This window comes from Mauremys reevesii, linkage group 5 (assembly GCF_016161935.1).
Source record: "Mauremys reevesii isolate NIE-2019 linkage group 5, ASM1616193v1, whole genome shotgun sequence".
Taxonomy (NCBI): Eukaryota; Metazoa; Chordata; order Testudines; family Geoemydidae; genus Mauremys; species Mauremys reevesii.
Window position 1 is genome coordinate 25,163,627 of NC_052627.1, and position 22,798 is coordinate 25,186,424.

At 41.0% G+C, this 22,798-nt stretch overlaps 1 protein-coding gene and 1 long non-coding RNA gene across 3 annotated transcripts in view; one reads left to right on the plus strand and one right to left on the minus strand.

Moving 5' to 3' along the window:
• Positions 1-22,798, minus strand: part of HPGDS (hematopoietic prostaglandin D synthase) — a 64,631-nt gene that overhangs the window by 41,082 nt on the left and 751 nt on the right. Inside the window, exons 1-2 of one of the 2 annotated variants that reach the window (XM_039541835.1) lie at positions 2,148-2,267; positions 1,878-2,019 (exon numbers count right to left, since the gene is read on the minus strand). In XM_039541835.1, the coding sequence (XP_039397769.1) occupies positions 1,878-2,010 (133 nt within the window). In that variant the 5' untranslated portion in view covers positions 2,011-2,019; positions 2,148-2,267. Of the gene's footprint in view, positions 1-1,877; positions 2,020-2,147; positions 2,268-22,798 lie in introns of those variants that run through there. The other variant, XM_039541834.1, reaches the window with a different exon arrangement.
• On the plus strand, positions 11,085-16,379 carry LOC120406754. Its single transcript, XR_005599562.1, has 3 exons — positions 11,085-11,173; positions 16,092-16,136; positions 16,249-16,379. It is a non-coding gene; the product is annotated as an uncharacterized LOC120406754 (long non-coding RNA).

Sequence of the window (22,798 nt, forward strand, 5' to 3'; positions counted from 1 at the left end):
ACTAGAGTAATGGCATATCCAAGAACAGAGCTTAGAAATCTTGTTTCCCAGTTTCTTCTTTAGCACACCCTGCATCCCAAATCATTTGATCAGGATGATGGTAGTGCAGCTGGGCTGCAGTCAGGCATAGTGGCAAATTGACACTGGATAATGTAAAAGCTTCATCATTGATGGCTTCATGTCCTGAACACTAAAAATACCTTGGAAAGTATTTTCCTGCCCTACTGCCTGACTGGTTTGAATGTTTGTGATGTCTTCAACTGCTGCATGGGAGATGCAGCATCTTGAACTCAGGACTTGGCAGGTAAGTCTGCTTTTCATATGTTTTACGGTGTAAGCACATTTGTAATTTCTAAGTCTTCATTTATATTGTCTGTGTTATTTAGTCTTATTTAATAATCACCTATCCAAAATTCTAGGTACATGTAGAAAATGTGAACAAACTTTTTATTTGTGGATACACACGAATTCAACTTGAAAAAAGTCCAGCACTAAAAATTCTCCTAAATCCCTCTAAAACCAACTCTCTGACTATCACTCCCATCCACTTCTCTTCCCTCCTTCCCTGAAAATGCCTTGGGGAGACCCAAGTTATACCACATGACGTGATGGTCAACAGAATCAGGCTCTGATGGAGACATAGTTTCCAAAATCCCAGGCCCCTCACTGGAAATAACCTGTCTCTATTTCTGCCCTGTTCCCCTGATGCCCCTTCTTATTTTAGCCAGGGATGTTTTAGTCTGAGCTCCCCAGCTACTAGCAAGTGTCTCAGTATCACTCAGGAGAAAATGATGTTTAAAGCATTCAAGATTCAAAGCATTTGGAGCTTTATAGATTAAACAACCTTTGATTGCACCAAGAAAGAATTTGGAAGCCAGTGCTGATCATGTAATGTGTTCCTTCCAGGAAGTACCACTTAACAAATGGAAAGACACATTTTTCCCCAGCTGAAGTTTTTCTGTAATCTTAAAGTGTAGCCCCCATGTAGAAAGCACAAAAGCAATCTGTTCTGGAGGTAACCGAATAGAAGCCAATTTCCTCTAGTGACAACATGGAGGAAATTGGCAAGTGCTTACCTCCAAACTACCAGCCTGATGTCAGTCTTTTCTGGACTAAGACTCGCTGACGAGTTAAGATATTAAACAGTTTTAAAGGGTAGAAACTATGCCACGTAAACAACGGGCTTGGCATACACATGACATTGCTTTGACCTTTTGACCTTTTATTCTCATTCTGTGTCAATCTCAAGTTAATTTAACTGTAAACACAAAGGAGCCCTGTAGCTTTCTGTGCACTGTTAGCTTCTCAGTAGGCTGTATATTGCTTTTCAGAGGAAGGCTGTGGTCTATCATTGTCCCTTTTCAGCTGCTCTTGTTGCTTCTGCTCGTAGAGAACTTGTCAGGTCACAAAGGGCAGTTCCCTCTTTGCTTCTTTAATTTTCATTTTGATTCTGAAATTGGTTTAAGGGCTTTAGCGTAGCCTTTGGGGCCAATTTTTTCTAAGAGCCTTAGTGTGTTAATGCTTACTTTGTTTCCATCACTTCCTAGCTGACAGCATTTGAAAACTTGAGACATGAGCCCCAGCTGGTGTACGTATATTCAGTGAGGATAAAAGAACTATGCCAATTTACACTAACTGAGGATCTGGTCCTTGGACTTGTATTGCCTGGTGGGGAGACAAGGGATGAAATCCTGGCCTCTCTGAAGTCAATAGTAAAATTCCCATTGACGCCAATGAAGCCAAGATTTCACCTGAGGGGTTTTAGCACTTATTGATTCTTCCCATCCTCAATCAGCAAATTGGTACCATCCCATGCGGTTTTGTGTTCTGACTGGATTTCTTGTAAAGCTTTGAATGCAAGAATCTGTTCTACTCACTTGGTTTGATTTTGGGCCAGTCAACTTGTTCTATCCTGTAGTCCTCGTACTTTATGCCTGAATAGGCAAACAGATAGCGAATGATTTCTGCTCTTCCTCTCAGATTGAAATACATGAGCTTGTAGTTTGGCATGATGGATCTCTGAAAGAAAAAGCCATGTTGATTATTTAACACGTGAACTACCCTGCCACATTTATATAGAAGACATACCTACGTGTTTGTGACATCTTAATAAAATGTCAGTACATAATGCCAAATTAAACATGTACCTTAGCCTGCTACCCACAATATATCCTACTGCATAGCCACCACATGCAACACCTGTAGTTCCACATTCCAGAGCCAAAATAGTCCAAGTTGGATGCTTAAAGCTAAGATGATGACCATTTGAGTTCAACTAGAAGAGTCAGGAAGAGAAGAGGACAAGGGCATGTCAGTCTACAGCTTTTATCTCTCTCTTTCGTGCAGTTACAAAGCTATGGCTTGTCTTCTACAATTTTATTTTATTGTAAAACCCATCTGTAAACGAGGGAGTTTTAAATTGTTCTCTGGAATCAGAAGCACTTCACAACTTAGAAATGATGAGCCCACAATGCAGTTGTTCTATTTTTGTGAACTGCGTTTAGCGAAGCGTGTTTCTTTGGGGGTGTTTGCAGGCTGAGCAATTCATAGGCAAAACTTTCAGAACAAGCCAATGGTAGTTTTAAAAGGTTGGGATAGTATCACTTTTAAATATTGTGTTGTAAATGTTTATTTCACTTCTTCCTCATTAATAAATACAAAAGGCAAGTGTCTGGGAGAGGTGAGGTGGGATAAAGGTGAGCTAGAGGTTACATTTTTTTAAGGCGTGTACAATGTATAGTTTTATATAAGCTCAGGGAAATTCATTTTGTGGTGTTGCTTCATGGTGATGATAAATTAGATGAGGGGGGAGTCTCTCTTTTGCAGCTACAAATATAAAGATGTTGCTTTTTAATGATCTCACAGGGTTTTTTTATCAGTCCAAAAATGTCTAGGCATGGAGATTTTGCACCAGTGTGGCTGCATGGACTGCCACTGGCTGTGATTCTCATTGTTCTTTTTAGGTTTCCTGCTTAGTTGCTGCTATTTTAGGGCCCAAATATGGCTTAGGGTGTTAACAAAGAAAAGTTTGTGGTTGCTTTTGAGTTTCTTCTATAAAATATCCCTCAGCACGTACAGACAAGGATTTTAGTGATGTTAGTGTTTCATCCCAGTCAGAAATGACCACTCTTGCATTTTTGCCCTGGTATGTATGCCCAATCCTCCTGGTGCCTTTGGGGGTGTTTACATTTTCTTGTAAAAAAGTGATTAGAAAATTGGAAAAACAAAGGGAGAAGGGGAGATGGGAGGGAACAGAATGCTTGATGAGGCTGATTGACATGCATTTACCCATGCAAAAGCGTGATAACTAACAAAGAACAGATACAAAACTGTTTCATTAAATAAACATTTCAAACTGATGTCAACATTTTCCCTTAAAATCCACATCAGATTTTTTTTTTATCCCTGAGCCCTGTTTTTTTCAGGCTACCTTTAAAAGTCTTGTAGTGGGGAGGGGGGGTGTTTGTGTGTAGATGCTTGTGTCTGAGTTCATGATTTGTATCTATTGTATCTTAAAAATACTAGAATATAGGTTTCCCTAATATGCCATTGCTGGTTTTATTTTATTTTATTAAATCCAAGTTTAATAAGTTTAACCTCCATTCTGTGCCTTAAATTCTGAAAGGGTTACAGCTTTACCTCAATGGAAAGGGCATAGCTTGTGGACGGAGAAGTAAAAAAGTGTTATCAACTCTGGCTGACATAGAATAGTTTCAGCTAAGCTTGCCTTTTGTCTCATACACAAACTACAGCGGGGTGGTCACCCTGCTCCTGCCTGAGGGGCTTAAGACAGCCCAGGAGAGGGCTGTGGCAGGAAAGAAAAGCCTAGGCTGATTAGGGGAAGCAGGCACAGCTGGGGCGATGCCCCAGTCAGGGCCCAGCTGGCCCTCATAAGAAGGCAGTGGGCCAGGAGCAGAGACACTCTCTGCCTTTAGAGGGAGAAGGGCCTGGTTGCTGGGGAGTGTACTTGGGTACCTAAGGTGGAGCAGGGCTGGGGGAAGGCAAGAGGTGCTGGGGAGCTCCAGCCTGGAAACCCTCCAGGCTGCCGGCCTAGTGCAGGGCCAAAAGGTACTGGGGTTGCAGAGGGCAGCCCATGGGTAGGCAGAGGCAGCAGGCCCAAACCCTCCTTGCTAGTGATGAGTGGCAATCAGACTGGAGTCTGCCCCAGTGAGTGGGGGCTAGATGGGGACTGGCAGTAGCCAAGACTGAGGCAAGGTGGGGATGGGAGGTTGGGGTTCCGCGGGGAGGGGAGACCCACAGAGACTTTGGGGGTACTGCAAGGGGCAGAACCCCAGTGGAAAGGGGCACCAGGGTCCGGGAGGGACACGGGGGCCTGGCAAGGCAAGACAGGCCTGCAGAGGCTGTGAAAGAGCTAATTCCCAGGACAACAGCAGAAGGCGCCACAGCGGTGAGTCTCGCCCCGTCACACAAATGTATTAACTAATTTTACACTGTTAGAGTTCCTTTAAGTTACACTGTGTGTGCTATATAAAACAATGCTGAAGAACAAGCCTTAGTGTTTGTGTGGGGATGACTTATTTATCAAATAATATAAATCTAGTTTGAATGTGTGCTTAATGTGGTTTATCTATAAAATAGTATGCAGGCTGGCTTTGGATATATGTTAACTGTTTTGGAAAGGAGGAGGTAGGTGTTGGTGCTCTATATGTGTTGTAAGTTTTGCTAAACTATTTTGTTTTAATGTATGTCCTTCAAAAACATTACTAAACCGAGGAGGCTTCTAATACAGTTTACACAAATAGGTGCTAAGTTCCAGTAAATATAAGAGGTTATAAAGAAATACATTACTTTGAATAAAAGGAATAAGATAAATTGGAACAAAGGTTAGTCATCTAATTCCATTAGGATCTCTTTACTGGTGCTTAAAGACAATTACTAAAGGATTGTGTAGAAAGACGAAATATATTCCTGGTCCACAATAAAAGAAACAAGTAAGCCTAATTGCTAAATTTGCATGGGTTTTGTAAAAAGTTTGGTAAGGAAATACAGCTATGTTTCTTTAGGACAGGAGACTGGCAACTAAAGAAAATATCCACTTAAAAAGGTGTGTGTCTGATAGATTGATACACTGCCTATATACTATAGAGATGGGCACATTATTTAAATATATAGATCACTTTTAAAAGTCCTTTTTTAATTGATGGAGGGTGGTGGTCTGGCATATATACAGACATATTAATTATGCATCCATTTATATCGAAGTGATCAACAGTACAGCCCTAGTCTTTGTAATAAATCACGTAACTGAATCTCTCAATACTACAGTAGAAGGGGAACATTTTCATGGAATGAGTTAACTCTAAGTAAACCTCTGATACTTAGATTTGTACAAGATGGCAGCCATTTAGCCATCACAATTCAAAACGTATGCTCTTGGGAGCAGATGAAAGACTGGCTTTATACTTGAAAGAAGGGGGTCTCTGTTTAGGACATAAAGACAGTTTTGTACTTCATTATTTCTGAAACATGTATGTTTTCCGTCCTCAGAGATACAGGGATCTACTTTGTATCACAGCAAGAGAGCAGTCAAAAAACCAATAATTTTCCTGGCAGATAAGCACATGGGAGTTGGCTAAATTTACCATGAAAGATATCTATTCCCCTGCAGCACGCAGCAGGGACAGAAAGCATTATTGATAATTTAAGATTTCAAAGACCATGGCCTAGAGTTGAAGCAGTTGCAGACAGACATCCTGAGCTTAAAGGATGAAAGGTCTGCTATAGCTTCAAAACAAAGTTACTGCTGTCATTGTTTCCAAAGTTAGGAAAGTTGAGCCTTCTTTTAACCTTATGAAAAATGAGGCACTAAAGGCAAAGGAAATTGTATTAAAAGACACTTGTTTATTATTTCAGCTACGCTGTTGTGTGCGCAATTTGGCAGACACAGCTCCAGAAATGACAACTGAAATACAGGATGTCAGGTCATTGTTGGCCAAGGAAAGTGAGGCTTTACACTGAACTTGATGGTATTTCTGTCAGTCGGTGGTGCAATAACTTTGGAAAAAGAAACACTACAAAATTTTGGGATATGTTTGAGGCAACAAAGACCAGAATGCTATTGATTTTTGGTGAAAACCAGAAAAGCCGGACTTCCACTAATCATAGTATGCGGGACACTGGTCTACTGGTGGTTTCATTTTTGACACACAGGCCTAAGCTCCTGAATATCTGTGATCCGTAAAGATTCCGTGAGGCTTTTTTACAAAAGCAGAGTTGACTTAATAGCACTTCTCCAGCATAGCTCAGGTTCCTCGAATATTGTATTCAATTCGGTGAGTCTCACTTCCAGAAAGATATTGACAAATTGGAAGGAGTTGAGAAAATAACAACAAAATCTGATTTTCAGATAGTGCTCAGCACTTTAAGGTGTCACAAATTGGGCACGCAAAATGACTAATCCTGTTGAAAATCTCAACCAAGGTGGTTAGTCTGATAAACATTTAACTTGATGTCTTTAAGTCCATGATCTTTCCAGACACATTTATTGAACTTTCTGTGGATGACAATTGGCTTGTTCTATTATTTAAGAATTCCAATCCCCCCAAAAGCACATTTTAAATTGGTAGATTTCTGTATGTTTTACATTCCTCTGCAATAAGTTTAAATTGGTTAAACTAATTTAAATATACTTTTAAACAATGGGTAAGTGTGTTTCATGACTATAGTCAGCCTATTGGGAGCTTTATAAAACCACTATCAAGCAGAGTTTAAAAAGTGCATGTAAATAGTAAAGCAATGCAAAAAATTTGCACCCTTCAGATTATGTTGCAAACCCAAACTCACATTACATTTATGAACTTTTCAGCAAGCCTGGACCAATTTTCAAACTAAAATGAGGCAAATCTTGTCAACTTGCAGCTGAGCTCCTGGATTTGTTCAAACCTCAAACTCAAAAGCTAAACTGGAGTGATAGGAATCTGCACAGACCAAAGGCCAGGAATGAGTCGGCATGAATCCTTGAAAAACCGAAGGGGCTGAATTTCACAGAGTTCCAGTACACAGTAAACGTTCTGATTCACTTCAAACTATAAAAGCATGAAACCACTGGGTACAGGAGCAGATTTGTGATGTGAGTCTGTTTCTAGAAGCACAATGAATTTAGACACGTGCAATATATGTGTCTATCTTGAAGGTAATTCATGTCCCTGCTTTGCTGTGAAGTAATTCCCAAATGTACAGCAATTTCATTTTACATGCTCAAGCTACCTCTTTTTGGATATGTATATATTTTTGCTGGTTCAGTTTACAGACTTGATCCTGTATCCACTGCATGTTGCCTCTGACTTCAGTGCATACAGGTGGGGGCCATTTACGCCCAGGGTGAAATCCTGGCCCTACTGAAGTCAATGGCAAAACTCCTGTGGATTTCATTAGGGGCCAGGATTTCACCCCTAATTTTGAAAAATCAGCCTTAACTTCATTGTACAAGTAAATATTTTCCTCAGGCCAGTCATAGATACAGTAACCTGAATGCAGATGACACGATAAGTTTCTTTTTAAGAAAATGAAATTAGATTCAAGGTGATGACCAGCCATGAGCTCTTCCTTAGGCTGTGGAGAAAAAATAACATAGCTCAGTTCAGCTATTAGTTTATTTCTCTCCACAGATGAAGTGCCATGTCCTGAAAAAGTATCCTTTAATTGCACTTTTAGTTTCTGATAGTAATTTCTTGGCCTGGATATGGATATATTAAAAACAAATTAATCTGCCTTTTGGTAAGACTATTTTCTCCTCCTGGTGAAAATCTGAACCTCTTACCTTTGTCAAGCAAGAGGAATCTACCACCACCATAGTTCACTGAAGCTACCTGGACCCTGCTAGATTTCATAATGTACTTGTAGGAAACTCTGTCCAACGAGGAGGCCAAAGTGCTGAAGATTTAGTGAAGCACCACAACCACTAGCAGACTACTGTTATTAACCAAGGCGTGCCCCCACCCCCAACTCATGAGGCCTTTTCAGATGCTGTTGCTATTGTCAGTGAAATAAGCTAGTTCCTTACAGTGAGCGATGCTAGGTTCTGGAGTTGAGTGGAAGCGAGACTGGGTTTATGAAGCAATTTACAGTCGGGAAAAGTTCTGTGGAGCATGGTTTTACTGGTGGTGTGCCATGGAGAAGTAGTGTCCTCCTTCAAAGCAATGGCATAGGTTTGTAAGAACTTCTTGAGGAATCTTTCTGTCCCAGACTACATTCTCCACCATTTGTTTGTTTCTTTTCTTCCTCCCTCATCTAAATAATACACTCTCACTTGGAAAAAAATTAAACACTGCTTCTCCTCTCCGCCTCTCTCATCAAGCTAGCCAGTGATTCCTTACACGAAGGGAAGAAAGAGGGTGTTACTGGGTTTGAGTTTTATTTAAAATACTTGGAAAGGACTCAGATTCAATGGTGATAGGGGCAACATAAAAACTTAGACAGAAATTTAAGGTTGGTTGGTTTTGAACTACAAAGCTTCGAATGATTTGAGCTTTGGTTATCTGGCAGCCTCTGTGGCTAGCTGGTAGCTATAATTGGAGGAGGCACTTGTGCTGATAGTCCCATGGTTTAAAAGTGTGAGGGGGGGAAAGGGCACTGGAAAAGCATTTTCCTGAAAGAGTCCTTTAATCTGGAGCTCACTTCCACCCCCTTTATTTCATGGAGCCCAGATAGATTAACTTTCAGGGCATGCTGCAAGTTTCACCTATTTTTCTTAGGCCTTGTCTACACTACGGGGGGAGATTGATCTAAGTTACACAACTTCAGCTACATGAATAACGTAGCTTAAGTCAACGTACTTACATCTACTTACCAAGGGGTGCACACTATGCAATGTCGACTGGAGATGCTCTCCTGTCAACTCCCCTTGTGCTTCTCATTCAGGCGGAATACAGGAGTTAACGGGAGAGCGATCGGCAGTTGATTTAGTGGGTCTTCACTAGACCCGCTTAATCGACTGCCAATGCATCTATCTCAGCATGTTGAACCTGCTGTAGAAAAGCCCTCTGACTGTTACGGGAGGGATTGAAGGATCTGGGGTTGTTCATGGGGTGTTACTATTTATGAGCTTTTAGCAGTACTATTAAGCAGGCTGTCCTGTGAAGTGGCTTGGGTTATAGAGAACATTTTATGAAGAATGTGTCTCCTTTTCTTGTGCTCATAATAGTTGAATAATAACAAAGAAGTTGTGTAGGTGCCTTTTAATATATTTAAACTAGAACCAAGCAACTAGTGATTTTGGGGTACCTCAATTTTTGGGTCTCCAAATTCAGATACCTTAAAGGTGCCTGATTTTCAGATAGTGCTCAGCACTTTAAGGTGTCACAGATTGGGAACCCAAAATCACTAATCATGTTGAAAATCTCAGCCAAGGTGAAAACAACAAAGAGTCCTTGTGGCACCTTAGAGACTAACACATTTATTTGGGCATACGTTTTCAAAAGCTCTAAGGTGACACAACGAATCCTCGTCATTTTTGCTGATACAGACTAACATGGCTACCACTCTGAAACCTGTCAACCAAGGTGGTTAGTCTGATGAACATTTAACTTGACGTCTTTAAGTCCATTCCAGACACATTTATTGAACTTTCTGTGGATGACAATTGGCTTGTTCTATTAGAGGGTGATTTCAGTATCAATAAAGAGCATCCTTTGTTATAAACTTTGCAGAAAGGTGAAACATGGCATCACTGAGAGCTTTTAGTTACAGTTTCATGTTCACCGCAGGAATAGGAGAAGTGCAGGTTGGCAAAACCTTTCATTTATTATTGTGAAGAACATGGGAGCTATCTGTATTAGTTTGATGAAGATTGTATACCTCTATTGGATGGTTATGGTATTAATTGCTAAAGGAAAACTAGGGTTAAGTCAGTCTCAGGTGGTTTTGCACATAAGCAGGAACCAAAGTCAGTGGAACCAAATAACCCAATTGTTGGTACTGCACTGACTATTCTCACTTTTAATTCTACTGACAAGATGCAGTTTGTGAGGCTGCTGAGGATCACCTCCATATTTTTCATGATCTGAAGGCTGTGGCTGAAATACTGAAGCTGGCATTCTTGACTTAGTAAATTTATGGCAACGCCATCCTGTCCAAGTCAGTGATTCCACGCTGCTTTTTGCCAGAGTTCTCCTTGGAGGGCTTAGCCCCTACCATGCTCTGATCCCCAGGATGGCTGGTAACCCAAGGGACAGAAGCCAAGAGGGGGAAATGAAACAGCTTTGGAGGGATTAAAAGCTTCAGCCCTGAAGATGAGAGGGAGATTAAGACTGGTGGGAAGCAGAATATACTCCATTCCTAGGTGTTGGTGTGCCTAAGTGGTTAGGTAAGACTGACACGCATGTTGCCCTTGTGCTGTTTTAACCTTTCTCTCTGATTGCTTTGTTCCTATGGATAAATATATTATACTGTGTTTTGAAGATGCTGTTCCAAGTCCCTGCATTTATCTACTGATTATAGGCCCCAAAGGGAATCCAAACCCAGTTCAATCTGCTGAGGGATCATGATTGGTTAAACAGGGGGGCTGTAGCACTGAGACCCAATCTAAAAGTGGGGTTAATCATGGGATTCTACTCTGAGAAAAGTGCCAGCATTGGGCACTGGAAAGAGGAGCCAAGGATGAGAAGGAGAGAGGGGATCAAAGGCACAATGGCAATTATAATAACAGATATAATTCACTACTGCTATCGGAAAACAACATGCTGTTGTAGAGTTCCTTTACATTGTTCATCAGAATGAGCAATAGCAGCAAGGAAAGCTGTTGATCCTGGGTTTTACAGAAAATGATGTTAACTGTACGCTCTTATTGACCGTATATACTTTACTCCAAACATTTTGCTCTATACCTGTGTGTATCCCAGAACACGTATGGGGAGTGTCTGCACAAGTCTTTGCAAACATGTTAAGTACCTTGAATTTAAGTGGCAAATAAGTAACTCCCACATACAAGTGAAGACAACCCTTTAGGATGGTACACATTTGATGCGATTCGAATACACTGAAAGAGGTTTATCAGCAGTTGATATACCGGAAGGTCACCTTTTAATTTCCATGTGCTGATCTGTGACTTTTTGTTTATATCTCAGGGTCTGACTGCGTCTTTGATATTGTTTGATGTGGTATAAGAGGGAAGCCAATAACTGTTGAAGAATGTACATCATCCAGAATGAGAGAGGTAAGAAGATGCACTTCTAAAGCCTGGGGAGTGATGATTAGTGACTTTGTTTACAATTAGGCTAATGGAGCCACTAATGCCTGAATTGTTTATACTAGTGGTATGTTGTCCATTTACTTCAGAAGGACAATTGGCAGTAGTTTTAGAACACCATCAAAGTATTCTTTTCAATCAACTGTCAAGTGAGTGGAACACTTCCTGCTTTTCTGGCCTGTAGACAGACTTCAGTTGTTTCAACAAGCTGTTCATGTCATGCTGACTTTTAAGTCTGGAGTTCTGCAAATTTTCCTTTTAGCCAAGAATTAATATTCTTATGAAGTTTGCATTGGGGATGTTGCCTTGTCTGTGTGATAGGCTTTGTACAGTTGGTGTCTGAAGGTTCACTGATTCATCCAGATTTTTTTTTCCCTGTTGGGATCATGGGATTCTTCCCATCAAAACAGCCTTGATGCTGATTTTTCAAAAATTTCTACCACTTCAGAAGCAGGCTCTATGAAATGGGTTTCAAAAACTGTTCCACTACTCCTGCTATCAGTTACTTGTAATCAGTTCATGTCTAGCAGCAGGTGGATTACAACAGAAGGAGGCAACATAGGTAACTTACAGACAGTTAATACTATATCTACTCCTCTATCTACTTATATGGTGCGCTATACCATGTTGTCCAAGTGCCTCAGAAGGGTCATCATGTTAAGGAATGTCCAATTGTCTATCAGCTTGAAACATCATGTAGCAGCACTATGTCATGCTACCAATGTGGTTTCAAAGGGAAACGCTTATTCCTTTCCCCAGTCCAGTCACTGTGCCCCAAATTGCTAATGGTTATGCTAGGAAAGTGAAATGGGAGCTGGTTTTAGGTTCCCAATTCAGTGTAAGAAGGGGGAGAGAAGGGAGGCTTGCATGCTTGTCAATCTTTGCAGACAGAATTTGTAAGATGTTAAAGGGAAAATCTCCTTAGCCAATTATATTAAATCTACCTGTTAAAGGGCAAAACATTGGGCTGGTGCCCTTTTTTGCTGCTTTATGTGATATAAAGGGGGACGGAAAGTTTTTTCCAGCCACCCGGGAGAGGGGAGGGTGTTCTTGCTTGATTTTACCTTAGAAATATTAGGAATATCTAGTCTTGTTTTGCTGGATTTTAGTGGAGGTCTCCTTTAGATTTGGAAGTTTCTCAGCCGTATAATTGAAGGAGCTGAGAGGTTAAAACAACAACCTCCTCCCCCTCAGTTAATCAGGTTTTGCTCTTTATTTTTTGTGAAATAAGAAACATGCAAATTCTGGAGATTTGGGAGAAAAGCAGGGCATACAAGACCTGCCTGAATTATTATTGTAAACAACAAGCAGAGGTGTATTGTTCAAGTTCTCCCTCTCTAATGATGACTGAAACATGTCTCTGCAGGGAGGCAGCTAGTCTGCTGCTTTCCCTGATTAGGGAATGAGGCTTACCCAAGACTGTATTTAAGCTTAGAAGTGACATACAATGTACTTCTTACAGAGCTGCATCTGTTGTGAGACTCTGGAGCATGTGGGTGAGTGTAATGAGTTAAGTGGGGAAAGGACAATCTTGCTGTGACTGTAAGTAATCTGTGATTGTAGAAGCAACCATGTGACTGGGGCTGAGTCTGTCATGACTTTGCAACTGCAAAGAAGCCTGCCTGGGCTGAATTTAGTTTGGTGACTTTACCCTATAAAAGGAATGTCTTAGTACGATAATATAGCACTTGATACAAGCTGCTGTCTGCATTATTCAAGTATAAGTAATATTGTTAAAGGATGGCTGACTTCCATTTTTTCCCTGAAAAATGTAAGGGTTAGAGAGTTAGTAATTGCCCAGCATGGTGTGTTTTTTGGGTGGGAAAGCCAGAGGGATTCCCCCTTCCAAACCAGGAATAAGACTTCCCCATTTATGGCTTTGATATCTGATAGGGAACCACCTAGGGCCCCCTAATAGTAACAGCAGGGTGTGATCAGAATTAGTATGTGGAAGCTGTGGGAAGAAGTGGGTCAGCATCGTTACTTTGCAGCTGGCAGGGAATTGGGGGAGGGGAAGCAGGATCTAGCAACTCCACATGGAAAATGCTGCATTAATTGAGAGAGGAGAGCAGAGCAGGCACAAGTCAGACCCCTCTGCTCTCTTAAAGAGAGCAGAGCAGGAGCAAGCACTCCAGGGGCAAAGCTAACAGAGTGGAGAATCTCCCTCAAAGACCTTGTGAGTTCAATCCTTGAGTGGGCCATTTAGGGATCTGGGGCAAAAATCTGTCTGGGGATAGGTCCTGCTTTGAGCAGGAGGTTGGACTAGATGACCTCCTGAGGTCCCTTACAACCGTGATATTCTATGATTCTATGAAAACCTGCTCCACAGACACAAAATGTTGGAGTTTGCTTAAATAAAACAGAAAAAAATGGTTTGAAAAAAAAACTTTTGGTTAATTTTTTTTATTCTCCATAAAAATATTCAGCTTTTGAAAACAAACACTTAAGAATTGAAATTTTTTACCAAAAAATAATCCTTTTTTGCTTTTTGAGGAAAAACTATAAAATTTTGACCCAAAAGAAAAATTCCCCCAAAATCTTCATTGTGATTGTCATCACTACCCATAGTAAAGATACTGCAAGCCAGATTATGCCCTCAACAATACATGTACAACCTCATTGACATCAAATGATACTCAAGGATTTCACTTGAATAGAACAATAGCTGAATGGGGTAGGCAGCTTTTAGACTACAGCAACATTGCTCATTGTCTCTCTAGTACAAGTGATGGATGAATTTGTAGCTGTTTTCCCAGCAGATGGGAGTTATTGCCCATCTTAAAAATCCATAATCACATTTTGATACATATCCGGCCTTCTCCACAGAGCTCTTTATATAATAGAGCAAGAAGACTTGGGCTTACATCAAAGTATAATTCCAACTAGTAAATGTCTCATAAAGTCTGGACCAAACTCAAGATGAATTGCATTTCTGTTCTACTCCAGATGAGAAGAACATATAAATTAAGCCTATTGTGGAGAAACAGCTGCTTCAAGCTTGCACAAGTCTCTATCCTGTATATCTGCATATGATTTTATATAACACTAAACTGATAGATTTATATCTGACATCCCTTCATAGAAAATTTCAGAGCAGTGATAATATGAGCAATGATTTGGAGACACAGACCTAGTGGCGATTTGTGCATTTTGCAGCTGATGCAGCAGAAAACTTGGAAAACCTTAAAGAAGCCCCAGACAACAAATGTAGCTTTCCATTTCACATACACCATCATGTGCATTTAAAAAAATCAACCCTAACCATTCAAATTTAGTAGTATGCACAGACAGAACACTATGTAAAAATAACTCAGGCAGGGTGGCCTAGCAGAGCACTGGATGGGGACTCAGGAGAACTGGATGCTATTCTCAGTTCTGCCACAGGCCTGCTGGGTGATCTTGGGCAAGTCACATAAGAACATAAGAACATAAGAAAGGCCGTACCGGGTCAGACCAAAGGTCCATCTAGCCCAGTATCTGTCTACCGACAGTGGCCAATGCCAGGTGCCCCTGAGGGAGTGAACCTAACAGGCAATGATCAAATGATCTCTCTCCTGCCATCCATCTCCATCCTCTGACGAACAGAGGCTAGGGACACCATTCTTACCCATCCTGGCTAATAGCCATTTATGGACTTAGCCACCATGAATTTATCCAGTCCCCTTTTAAACATTGTTATAGTCCTAGCCTTCACAACCTCCTCAGGTAAGGAGTTCCACAAGTTGACTGTGCGCTGCGTGAAGAAGAACTTCCTTTTATTTGTTTTAAACCTGCTGCCTATTAATTTCATTTGGTGACCCCTAGTTCTTGTATTATGGGAATAAGTAAATAACTTTTCCTTATCCACTTTCTCAACATCACTCATGATTTTATATACCTCTATCATGTCCCCTTAGTCTTCTCTTTTCCAAACTGAAGAGTCCTAGCCTCTTTAATCTTTCCTCATATGGGACCTTCTCTAAACCCCTAATCATTTTAGTTGCTCTTTCTGAACCTTTTCTAGTGCTAGAATATCTTTTTGAGGTGAGGAGACCACATCTGTACACAGTATTCGAGATGTGGGCGTACCATGGATTTATATAAGGGCAATAATATATTCTCAGTCTTATTCTCTATCCCCTTTTTAATGATTCCTAACATCCTGTTTGCTTTTTTGACCGCCTCTGCACACTGCGTGGACATCTTCAGAGAACTATCCACGATAACTCCAAGATCTTTTTCCTGACTCGTTGTAGCTAAATTAGCCCCCATCATGTTGTATGTATAGTTGGGGTTATTTTTTCCAATGTGCATTACTTTACATTTATCCACATTAAATTTCATTTGCCATTTTGTTGCCCAATCACTTAGTTTTGTGAGATCTTTTTGAAGTTCTTCACAATCTGCTTTGGTCTTAACTATCTTGAGTAGTTTAGTATCATCTGCAAACTTTGCCACCTCACTGTTTACCCCTTTCTCCAGATCATTTATGAATAAATTGAATAGGATTGGTCCTAGGACTGACCCTTGGGGAACACCACTAGTTACCCCTCTCCATTCTGAGAACACATCAACACATCAACTCCGTGCCTCAGTTTCCCCATCTGTAAAATGAGGATAGTGCTACTGACCACCTGAGTGAAGTGCTTTGAGATCTGTGAATGAAAAGGGGTATATAGGAGCTATATACAAGGGGGGGAAACAGCAGTCTGCCACAGTGAGTCTCAAAGCCCATGATGTGGGGCTAAAAACAGCAGTGTAGATGTTTTAGGCCTGGGGTGTAGCCCAGACTCTGAAACCTGGTGAGGAGGGGTGGAGGTTGGCTGATGCTATGTACTGCTGTCAATGTCTTGGACCATCATGTTGTGTTGGGATCTCTTTGAAGCTTCATTTTTTTCCTTTACAGCTCAGGTTCAGTGCAAAGCTTTTCATTTTGGGCTGGAACATCTGTGTAAGTTTTGGTTTTCTTTTGACCCCAATCCTTCCTTCTAGATTTGTACAATTTTGTTGGCTGGCCATTGGCTGGCCCCAGTGAAAATTTTGTTTTAAATTCTTTTGTGCAGCACCCCAGATACTCTGTTAGGCCGAGAGCACTAAATAGATAAATAAGCTACTTCTATATTCAAGATTCTCACTATCAAAAAAAGACAACAAGAGACGTCGTAGAAAGCATGCAGAAGGAAATGACTAAGGCAGTTTCTCAATTTGATTAAATTCTTATTGCTGACCAATATTGTCTCACTGTACTTCCCCATCAGTCTGCCTGCCTATCCGTCAGTTGTCTTTTGTCTTTATGCTTAGATTGTAAACTCTTTTGGGCAGGGACCATCAGTGCTGGTATAGTGCCAAGCACAATGGGGTCTTGGTCCTTGACTAGGGTTCTTAGGTGCTAGGATAATAACACATCTGAGGTGGATATCAAACTCGAACAGCTTAATGGGATGAAATCAGGAGGCCCAGATAATCTCCATCCACGAATATTAAAGGAACTAGTTTCACCATCTGACGAAGTGGGTATTCACCACGAAAGCTCATGCTCCAAAACGTCTGTTAGTCTATAAGGTGCAACAGGACTCTTTGCTGGTTTCACCGTGTTAGTCTGTATCCGTAAAAAGAACAGGAGTACTTGTGGCACCTTATAGACTAACAGATTTATTTGAGCCCACGAAAGCTCATGCTCCAAAACATCTGTTAGTCTATAAGGTGCCACAAGACTCTTTGCTGCTTTTACAGATCCAGACTAACACGGCTACACCTCTGATACTCTCTATAAATACATCAGAGGGATAAATACCAGGTGGGGAGAGGAGTTATTTAAGTTAAGTGCCAATATGGAGACAAGAACAAATGATATAAACTGGCCATCAAAAGTTTAGACTTGAAATTAGACACCAGTTTCTAACCATCAGAGAAGTGAAGTTTTGCAACAGCCTTCTAAGGGGAGAAATGGGGCAAAAACCCTAACTAGCTTCAAGACTGAGCTTGATAAGTTTATAAGAACATAAGAACATAAGAAAGGCCGTACCGGGTAAGACCAAAGGTCCATCTAGCCCAGTATCTGTCTACCGACAGTGGCCAATGCCAGGTGCCCCTGAGGGAGTGAACCTAACAGGCAATGATCAAGTGATCTCTCTCCTGCCATCCATCTCCATCCTCTGACGAACAGAGGCTAGGGACACCATTCTTACCCATCCTGGCTAATAGCCATTTATGGACTTAGCCACCATGAATTTATCCAGTCCCCTTTTATGGAGGGGATGGTGTGGTGAGACTGCTAACAACAAATATCTCCAACGGTGGGTGACGGGACACTAGATGGAGAGGGCTCTGAGTTACTACAGAGAATTCTTTGGTAGGTGTCTGGTTGGAGGGTCTTGCCCATTGTCATAGGTTTCACCCCCACTCTGAACTTTAGGGTACAGATGTGGGGACCTGCATGAACACCTCTAAGCTTAACTACCAGCTTAGATCTGGTCTCGCTGCCACCATCCAGATTTCTGAGTTATCCGGAAAACTCTGTCGTCTTCTCCCCCCAAAACCTTCCCCTCCCTGGGTAGCCTTGAGAGACTCCTCCACCAAGTCCCTGGTGAACACTGAACCAAATCCCTTGGATCTTAAAACAAGGAAGAATGACTCCTTCCCCCTCCCTTTTCCCCCCCACCAATCCCTGGTGAGTCCAGATCCAATTCCCTTGGATCTAAAAAACAGGGGGGAAAATCAATCAGGTTCTTAAAAAGAAGGCTTTTAATTAAAGAAAAGAAAGATAAAAAAACCTCTGGGAGACAGAATACAAGCTGATCTCAGAGACAACAGATTTAAAACACAGGATGTTCCCCTGGGCAAAAACCTTAGTACACACCCAAATTTGTGTGTGTACTAAGTATACACAACCTTAGTATACACAAGAATACCCAAAGCTGATTACTCCCGTAATTGCACAAAGACAAGTTACAAAAGAAAATAAACATAAACCTATTTACTATTTATTTATCTAAAACTTACTACTCTGATAAGAGGCTGGTTCCTTGATCTTTTTCACACCGGCTGAAACTGAAACTAAACAAAGGAAACTTCCCTCCTCCCTTTTTGAAACATCTTGTTCCCCCATTGGTTCCTCTGGTCAGGTGTCAGCTAGGCTAGGTGAACTTCTTAACCCTTTACAGGTAAAAGAGGCATTAACCCTTAACTATCTGTTTATGACACCCACATACTCAAGATCTAACTCAGGGGTGGCCAACCTTTGGTTCCAGAGCCACATGCAGCTCTTCAGAAGTTAATATGCGGCTCCTTCTATAGGCACTGACTCTGGGGCTGGAGCTACAGGCGCCAACTTTCCAGTGTGCAAGGGGGTGCTCACTGCTCAACCCTTGGCTCTGCCACAAGCCCTGCCCCCATTCCACCTCTTCCCGCCTCCTCCCCTCAGCCTGCCATGCCCTCACTCCTCCCTCTCTCCCCCAGAGCCTCTTGCATGCCACGAAACAGCTGATTGGGAGGTGCGGGGAGACAGGAGGAAGCACTGATTGGCATGGCTGCCAGTGGGCAGAAGGCACTGGGAGGGGAGTTGATGAGCTGACGTATTACTGTGGCTCTTTGGCAATGTACATTAGTTAATTTTGGCTCCTTCTCAGCCTCAGGTTGGCCAACCCTGGTCTAACTGATCACCATATTTGGGATTGGGAAGGAATTTTCCCTCAGGTCAGATTGGCAGAGGTCCTTGGGGTTTTTTTCTGCTTTCCTCTACAGTGTGGGGAATGAATCACTTGCAGGTTTAAACTAGTGCAAATGGTAGATTCTCTGTAACTTGAAGTCTTTATGTCATGATTTTGGGACTTCAGTAACTCAGCCAGAGTTTATGGGTCTATTATAGGAGTAGGTGGGTGAGGTTCTGTAGCCTGCAATGTGTAGGAGGTCAGACTAGATGATCATGATGGTCCCTTCTACTCTTAAAGTCTGAGTGGGTTTTTTTTATTTACTTTTTCAACTCCCTAGATAGCTGTCTGTGGAATCATTGCATAAAACACTCCTCATAATTCCTGTCTGCACCGGTCACTGCTGTAGAATATTTCTTCCTCTTGTAATTTTGTATGTTTCCACATAAATGCATGTCTAATTAATTCTTGAGAGAATATTTTATATAGTAAAGAGCATAATTCCCAATTCCCATAAAAGCAATTTCGTTGCTTCCTCTGACTCAATTAGTTGGCTTTCGCAAGGCAGGTAAACTTGCCAAAATCTGTTTGTGCTCATTGTCTCAACTCTCCTTGCATTAACACAGTCTGTCATTTTTTGCTTATCTTTTCATTTGTGGTAAACGAGCGGATCTTCTCTTCCAGCCCACATATGTGTAGGATGAAGAGGAATAAGGAAACCAAATATCTCTTTGCCATTTCTCAAGTACCTTGGTATCTAAGAGCCAAATGCAGTGAACCAGCTTAAAAAAAAATTAAGAGAGAAAGATGAGGTCAATGGGCTGGACTAAATGGTTAAGGCAGAGAAGAAAGGCCTCAGATCTTTTTCTGACAATATAAACTTAAACATTGTTTTTTAATGAATGGTAAAGATACACATTTGTGTGTGTGTGTGTCCGTGTGCATGCATGCAGTCTGCACTTCATGCATTTCTGACATCCCTGTATGTTTTCTAAATTCTGATATCTAGGTGACATACAGTCCTGAGGTCCAAGAATGTCCCATGACAGGACAAGATATTTACCCTGTAGGAAATAACCCTTGCCCCATATTCCAAAGGTAGGCAGAAAAACCAAGATCTCTGACAAAACATTTTAGGAAATGGATTCATGACCCCATATTTGGCAGTCAATTTAGCCCTATTAATGTGAGCAAAAATTACTGTGCTTGATGGTCAGCTGATATAAATCAGTTCAGCTCCATTACTTCAATGCTCCAGCTGAAGATCTGGGCCAGAGTCTTCAAGCCTAATTATTATTCTTTATTATTTGTATATTCATGGTACCTAGGAGTCCAAGTCATGGACCAGGACCCCACAGTCCCTGCCCCAAAGAGCTTATAGTCTAAGGATAAGGCAAGAGACAACAGACAGGAGAGTGCAAGGTAACAATGAAATGGTATTGGTCAGTATGATAGGCAGTGGCCTCAGCACACCCACAGCCTAATGGTTACTGGTTTTGTATAACATATGAATACTCTGATATTCTGTTAATATCCAAGTGTTGATTTTTCTCTTTCCTATTAGTAATTATTAAACATAGAGAGGTCCAAAGCTATTCTAATTGTTACCAATTGTTTCTGTCTGCCATCTGTTTTCCCCTTTCAGGTCGGAGGAGCTGGTGCTTTGGACTTCAGAGGGTTGTAACGGAAGTATTTCCAATGCTCATTTGTTTTCACTGGGCCATTTCAAAATGCCTTACTGTGTGACCTTGGCGCTGCAGTGTCATGGATTTTAGTGGCAATATGAAAGGCTTTTTTCATTTTCTAGGGCTTAGGGTACCATTTCTCCTTGATCAAATATTTTCTCTTGGTTGTGTGAGGTTCCTAGAGAGCCTGGACCTACTGGCTCTGTATAAATTAGATTGTTTTGATTAATATTCTATTGTATGTAACGATTATATGGGATCGCATATATATATAATTAAAATAGAAAAAATCACCTGGGTTAGCTGGTGCAATGTTTATAGGATGCAGAATATTTGCCAGTTTGAAATGATATATGCGTTTGAGGCCAGATCCTTAGCTAGTGTAAATCAACATGGCTCTACTGAAGGCATACCAGTTGAAGATCTTGTACACCTTTATAGAAACCATTTTTTCTATTAAATGGAATTACTTCCTAGTGATGCTTTAATTCCAGGGCACTTTTAAAGTAAGGATAGCTTGTATTGCATCTAATGACTGTACTTCCCACCCCAGCCCACCCCGCCTTACCTGCTCAGTAGGGATATATGACTACCAAACAGCAGCCAAGAACCTTGCTCCACACGCTCCTGATGTCTTTGCTCCCAGTGCAAGCTAGAAAAATTACACCACTCGGTTCCACTTCATGTCACCCTATGATGTACTGACTTGGGTTCTGAGACCAAAAAACCCCCTAAAATCCACAGAATGCAAATTTTTAAGGAGATTTCACATCCGCGGAATTAAAAACCGTTCACATAGTAAACTACAAAGAACTTGAGATTATATTTAGTGTCCCCTTTCCTTTAAAATTCCCTTTCCTGTATTGAGACTTCTGCAAAAACAGGGCAGGAATTGGACTAGCAGTAGCAAAAGTGTGTTGGTGTTGCAAAGTGTAGAAGCAGAGCGTGGTAATACTGAGTTTTAAAACCATTCAGGAAAATGGATTCATGGACAATATATGTGGCTATTCAGGTTCCACTCCCACATAGCTCAGACCTATTGTATGAAATAATTTCCCCTCACTGAACAACACAACCAAAAGGTAAGAATGATGGCTATCTAGCAAATCCATGCAATGAAAAGAGGATAATTCAACTGGAAGTCTCCTTCCATTGAATCACCTCAGTGAGTGAAGCGTCTTGTAAATATATATGTATATAAGAAACTAAATGACAAGGTATGGCTCTATTGATATGTATGACTACTATCTGATGATAAACTGAATAGCATGAACCACAACTAGTCATATTTTCCCTGGGAATATGAAACTAAACTAATTGTACAGAGCCACTTTGAATGTGTTTTCTACTCTGTATAGTTTGAAAAACTCCTTCATCTCCATATAGCATATTTTAGATTAAAACATATTTTAAGTGTTGTTTTTCCTGTATGCAAAGAGCAACTGCATATTTTCAGCATGTAGGTGTCTTTTACTTTAGATTAAGAAAAACAAGAAGAATGAACAAAAGTAAAATCTCCAGACGAGAATTCAGTGTGTGCATCTCTTTTGCAAAAGTTTCAGCAAGTAAGTACAAAATGGCTGCTGTCTCTGCGCACAGGTGGAGTTGTCCAAAATGTAAAAGCACAGAGCGCAGAAAGCAATGGCAAAATATTTCTGGCTAAAGATATCATGCAAAGGTTTTTGTGTTAAATTGCACAGTAAAGGTATTGCTATTAAATGAAAGTGGCTATTAATGGAGGACGTACTCAGGTGGATTCTATGCACAGGTGTATTTGTGGACAAAGGCAGGAGCCAGATAGAAGGAGAATAGTAAAAGTCTTGGCCAAGATTTACAATATGATTTCAAAAGTTTGAAAAGCATATTCGTACACTGAAATAACAATGGCTGAATTGCAAAGGAAGAAAAACTCAGCTAAAATAAACTATTTTAGCTATTTATCTTTCTGCATAATAATGCTGCAAGGGGTCTGAAAGTTTGAGTGTGGTTGGATGAATGAAAAGAGACGGGATAGTGTAGAAAATGACCAGTGGGAAGCCCAAAGGCACTGCTCAGTACTGTTTAATAGCCATCTAATTCCTCTGACATTACCCTGCCGTTCGGCTGGTTACATGAATAGGTGCTGGAACTAAGAGTGCTGGGGGTGCGGCAGCACCTCCTAACTTGATCTGGTTTCCATCATGTACAGGTTTTATAGTTTTGCTAAATGGCTTTCAGCACCCTCACTATACAAACTGTTCCAGAACCACTGGTTACATAGATGAAGGTCAGCTTTTTTT